Genomic DNA, 6,125 nt, shown 5'->3' with positions numbered 1-6,125 from the left:
TTTTTTTCTTTTTGTGAATAAAAATTGAGAAAAAAGTTGCCCCATCGTCTCTCGATTGAAACTGGATTGCACCATTTTAAGTTAGATTATTGGGTATATAAAATGGTTTTACCCTTAGTCTCTGCATATAAATTCTGAATTCTTGTTCATATTTTCTTACAAAATTTTCTTTTACTTCATTTAAAATTTTGGTTAATTAGAGAACAAATACTGGTGAAAACGTGAGGTGTGAGTGGATTGAGCGGTGAGTCGTGAGCAGCACACTTTGAGAGTGACATCAATAATTAATATGTGGGTGTCACGTATTTTGCATATAAAAAAATAAAAATAAAAATTTGAATAATGTCGAGTCGCCTCACTCCATTCGTTATATATATATATATATATATATATATATATATATATATATCATAATAGTGTAGATTAATATGTGTATCAAATTGGGTGTAAGCATCTTTATTGTTGATAAATAAATAGTTTTAGAGACAAAAGGATAGTACTAGTTGGAGATAATTGTTGTTGGAAATGAGGTGATATTAATAATTAATGTTTGTCAGAAGCTGAAGTTGTCGTCTACTTATGGATTCTCCTGCCAACAGTTCACATCTGCGGAAATCAGGAAGCCGACTAGTTGTTTATGATATTGGTATTGAAAATATACTTATATAATATAGGTTAATTATGCTATTAATCTATCTATCTATCAGGTATACTTGAAGATGCTGCTGCTAGTGTTTTTGAAGAAGATACCACAGACGCCAAGGCCACTACAACCATAATTCCATCTCCTCTTGTAAAATTTAATCTTCATGTGTTACTGTTTATCATTTGGGGTGTTACCTGTTGCAAGGTCAGTGAAACCGACGACTTTTTCCACAATTATTCACATCTCCTGTCAATACATAATTATCTAATTTGCAGATCAGCTGGGATTCAGTCAAGAGAATGAGTTTAAACCTCCGTGATCTTTTTCTGTATGAGGCTTTTCTTTATTACAATCCTTTGCTACTTGTGGTTAGTTGGTTATCTTCACACTTTGTGCAGCATCATTTTGTTTCCTCTTAATTAATTACTACCTGGTATTTACTTGTTATTTTGGTGCTGCAGACCATAATGGTTTGGCTTTGGGGCATCAACCTATGGGTTTTTGCACAGGCTGATGTTAACTTTCCTAAAATTTTTGACCTCGATCAAAATCATCTCTCTCACACACAGATTTGGAAGGTACTGTATACATGATTATTCTTATGTATGCCATAAGTATGTATATATGTGAGGCAAACACGGTTGATTGGTGCTGTCATTTGGGTGTAACTGTTTTCTAACTGTGCTATACATGGTGCTCTTTAATTTGATAACTGTTTTAATTCCGTTTCATTGTTAAATTGAATGTGCAGTTTCTTGTATCCTGGCATGATAAGCTTTTCCATTAAGGCTAAAGTTTAATTTTAGATAATAGAATTCTCTTACCCATAATTATATGACACTTTTTTCACTGCAAAATATTCTACTAAAATATCACAAGTTCTTTGATTACAAACCTACCAAACTGATCAAATTTCTTTCCAATCAACTTGTTATGTACCTATGTTCAATATTTCTATCACTGCTAATTGTTTATTATATAGGTCAAAACTACTATCTTAAACTCCTTTTCCAGACAAATCATGTTTGTTTTAGTATCATCATATGTAGATGCTTAGATACCTAGTGAAAACAGAAAAAAGAATAAATAAGAGAGAATTTCTTTTTCAGTTGATTAACAACACATAAAAGAGCTTTTTGTAGAGAAGGAATATTCAACATAAAATTCTATTAGATACTCTATGGTATTTTAACTTAATTAAGATGTTACATATTTGTGAATCTGTACACATTACAATATATAACTGCATCAAGTGACTTAACTTCAATAGGAATTACTAGTTGTTAAACTTGTTTTTTCATATATATTGTGTACTATACATATATTTGAAGATACAGAATAAAAATTTATCCAAATTCTGTTTATATTGCAGTGTGCTACCTGGATGACCATCATCGTGCCAACTAGCATGACAGCCTATCTTTATCTCTATTCAAATGGAGAAGTTTCGTTGGCTGCATCTCAACCAGTGTAATAGATGCTTCCTTCACCAATTGAATGATACTTATTTGCTTATCCTAATCTAACTTTATGTATTTGAACTAGTCATACTAAATTTTAAAGAAAAGAAGCTTTGGTAAATTTATAACATGGGACAACTTTGGCTTCTGCTTACTCATACAAAATGCTAATGTGTTAGTGACTCACTCGCATTAAATGTTTAAATTAATTTATCCTATTAAGAATACAAGGTTCTAATTGTCCTATGTTCTATAAATATGCTTTGTTAATGAATTAATTTATGCAATTGCAGGTGCTCCTATATGCTGCTTTCGCCATGGCTCTGCTTTGTCCCTTTCATATTTTCTATTTATCATCTCGCTACTTTTTGTTAAGAACACTTTGGAGGATAGTTTTCCCGCTGCAGGCAAGTTTGCGTTACTTGAATGTTTGTGTATTATAACAAGAAGCGTGCTGATCTTGTAAATCAAAAAATATTTTAAACTCTCCCAGTGGTAAAATAATTGACATTTCTTTGTTTGTCTTAAAAGTGACACAATCTACCTATTTATTTGCTTGCTTCAGACTGTAAACTCTTTTCGGTTTACTTTAGGAAAAATTCTGGAATTCTTTTGGTTGTCTAATACTCACTTCACAAAGGACCAAAGTATATTCTTTTCTCGGAGTATATATCTTAATCATAGTTTACAATTCCATGAAACATGAGTTTTACAAGACTAATAAAATAAAATATGATTCATTATGTGAATCGATCAGATATAAAATTCTAATTTGATTCTTGCAGGCAATAGCTTTTGCTGACTTCTTCCTGGCTGATATATTAACATCTATGTCAAAGGTACACAACCTCTTCTTTCCTTTTGACAGAAAAACTTGTGCCCTTGGCATTTGGTAATGCTAACGCTATTCATAATGCACAGGTATTTTCTGATTTGGAGCGTTCAGTATGTAGAATGGTTCATCGACAGGTTAGTTATAACTTTCTTTTTCAGAGATTATTGACAGACAATTATTTTAATGCTACTTAGCTTGGATGTGCATATGTTACTCCATTTCAAAATATCAGCACTAACACTAAGTCTCTGTTGTGCCTGCTGGTACTCAGATATGAGACCAAATCAGAGACCTTCTTTCATAGTTATCATGTTTGGTACTCAGATCCAAGCTTTATATGTTTTACACCACATTCATATTAATAATTGGTTTATCGCAAGTCAAAGTTGTAAACAAAAACTAATCTTTTACTTTGTTATCCCAATCCCTCTACAAGAATCCATGGATTGCACAACAACCATGTATTGTTCATCTCACAACACTCATTTCACACTTTGACAAAACAATTTTTGTATTATTTTACACCTCCCATATTATAAATCATGCAAAACTAGACATTATAAACTCAACGACCCTTTAATATGTATGTAGATTGTACAGAGACTGACTGAGAAATACCCTTTGTAGGAGGTATCCTACTTTTTTTCCCAGGGTAAGTTTCTTTCTGCATAATTATAATTTAGTGCCCTGGAAAGAGGAAGTTCAGTCCCAAAGCACAATAAGAATTGTTGTTCATATTATATTCCTAAGATACTTAGAATAAAATTTTGAAGAACTTGGTAAGAAACAACAAAGTTTAAAGAGTATTTTCAAATTAGAAAATTAAAACTACTAGAAAAAAATAGAATCAGAAACGAATTAGAAACAATATAAAAATAGTTTTCTCAAAGAAAGAAAATTGAATCCACTGAACGCACAGTGCCTAATTAAGAAAATTATTCCCCTCAAGTACCCTAGGCTAATGGAATATATCCTCCCAATATAAAACGATCGTATTCATTGGTGTATCGGGTGTGCCTAAAACCTCGGTGTCAGCGAACCACTCAATGGCAGTAAAGTATGCTGAGAATACTAGATTTAGTAATAGTAGCAGTAGTCCAGAGTGTACAACTAAAATGAGAGGAAATCACATAATTTATAGAAAACAAAGGATAGTGTGGAAATGTTCTTATTGTACCTTACCGGAAACGTCACAAACCTTTGCAAAAGTCACAATCTTTTGAAAAGGTGAAAACCTTTTATAAAAATCACAACGCTTCATAAAAATTACACCTCTCATTTTCCATCAACACATTTTAAAACCCATAGGGAAAGCGTATAGGTTCTTTTTCTCTTTTCCTTTCTGGATGATTTAGTAGTAAGAGTAACTTGCATATGATTTTCACTAAAAATGAAATGGTATCTTTGTGATGGTATAATTTAATTTTTCAAATGTGAGAAAATGTTATAGATAAGGTGACCAACTCTCTTTGCATGTAGCCTAGAGATAAATGGTACTATATTGTACACTGATGAAAATGTTAAGATTTCTGAGTCCACCATGGATTATTAACATCTGCCTTCCTAAATCCAATTAATAATTGCTAGTGAAATATATCATAAAGTTTTTTCCCGATTGAATTCATAGTATATTGTGAAAGGATCAAATTGTTGGCATTAATTAATTGAATTATCTGAAAAAGATGAATAATGATGCATATGCAGGTTGCTACGATTGCATGGTTTGAAGGTGATTCTGTTTGTGGCAGTCACTCAGTTGCCATTCCTATAGTTCTTGTATTGCCTTATCTATTTCGTCTATTTCAATGTCTACGGCAATACAAGGATACTAGAGATAAGACTAGCCTGTTCAATGGTAAATTTCCAATTCTTTTGAGTTTGAGATACATAAAGTTACTAGTTTCAGAAAATGGATGATGTATCATTATTTTTAATTGCATGTGGGTTGTATTTAAACTAGAATATTTTATTTCAGCTTTAAAATATTCAACAGCAGTACCAGTGATATTTGTGTCAGCCCTTCAGTATCACGTATTCCCTGACAAGTGGGTTAACCTTTATAGACCTTTGTGGCTTGTCTCAGCCGTTGTGAACTGTCTCTATTCATTTTATTGGGATCTGACAAGAGATTGGGACTTAAGGTGAGTGAATTAAGTTTTACCTCAATGCAAAGGTTACAGCTATTTAATAATTATGTTGATAATAATAATAATAGAGTAATTAGTTGTTTCCTTTGGTGTTTTAGTTGTTTCACTGTGGTTTTCAAGTTCAACAAACCACATATTTTATCACATTACTTATACGGACGCAAATGGGTAAGTAAGCCTATCCATAATTTACTTTAATTGTTTTTAGAGCCCAAATTAAATTATCCATAGTGTAGGTGTACTTTTGGGTAATCGGAAGCAACCTAATATTGCGATGCACGTGGACATACAAGTTGTCTGCCCATCTCCGACACAATTACCTCACAGTATTCACAATAACTGCTCTTGAGATGTTCCGTCGTTTCCAGTGGGTTTTCTTCCGTGTAGAAAATGAGTGGAACAAGATAAGCAACAACAAATCATCAAATACTCAACTCTACTTGGGTGATCAACAAGATAAAGAAGAAGAATTCCTCATCAACTCCAATGGTCACAATGTATAGCCAACCATATATCCATTCCATATTTGCAAACAATAATATCTTACTTGTCAATACTATATACAAGGGTACATAGAGCTAACATACTACACAATTAGGTAGGATATGATATGATACATTGACAAGTTTTATTTAATGCGTGCTTAAGTTTTTCTTTGTCTTGTAGGGCTTTCTATTCTATGCTTCTTTTTGGAAGCTATTTCATTTATTTTCATAAATAAATTCTATTATTTTCAGCACTCGGAGATTAATGATATATGATTACAGTTATTATTTGTATTTGTTACTAGTCAATAATATAGGATGCCATACAAGGTTGAAAGACATAACTAGCTACTCCATCATTAAATAAAATTTTCAGCATTCATTCTTTTGGGGATATTAATTAAATATGAAAATATTTCTTTCTCTTCAAGATTGTTATGAAATTGTATACGAATAATTATGTGGATAAGATAGCTTATTCATTTCAACACTAAACAAATAATGAAGAAATTATTCTAAGAAGGATAAAACGTGAACTTAATCTTTTGAATG

The 6,125-nt window shown here is 31.9% G+C and overlaps 1 protein-coding gene across 5 annotated transcripts; it reads left to right on the top strand.

The window, feature by feature from the left end:
* The first annotated feature begins 401 nt into the window (after positions 1-401).
* On the top strand, positions 402-5,858 carry LOC101268485 (uncharacterized). Of its 5 annotated transcripts, none has more exons than XM_026031922.2 (12): positions 402-646; positions 708-850; positions 922-1,014; positions 1,108-1,224; positions 2,019-2,114; positions 2,400-2,513; positions 2,892-2,945; positions 3,028-3,075; positions 4,646-4,796; positions 4,917-5,082; positions 5,187-5,256; positions 5,348-5,858. In XM_026031922.2, exons 1-12 carry the CDS (start codon positions 580-582, stop codon positions 5,435-5,437), a joined length of 1,209 nt encoding a protein of 402 aa, XP_025887707.1. In that variant the 5' UTR covers positions 402-579; the 3' UTR covers positions 5,438-5,858. The 5 variants fall into 5 exon arrangements, with proteins under 5 accessions (XP_025887707.1, XP_004243116.1, XP_010323435.1 ...); XM_004243068.5 differs by having other exon boundaries at positions 5,325-5,858; XM_010325133.4 differs by having other exon boundaries at positions 5,320-5,482.
* The last annotated feature ends 267 nt before the right edge of the window (positions 5,859-6,125 follow it).

Source organism: Solanum lycopersicum, chromosome 7, assembly GCF_036512215.1.
Source record: "Solanum lycopersicum chromosome 7, SLM_r2.1".
NCBI classification, from domain to species: domain Eukaryota; kingdom Viridiplantae; phylum Streptophyta; class Magnoliopsida; order Solanales; family Solanaceae; genus Solanum; species Solanum lycopersicum.
This window is presented reverse-complemented; position numbering and strand designations above follow the sequence as displayed.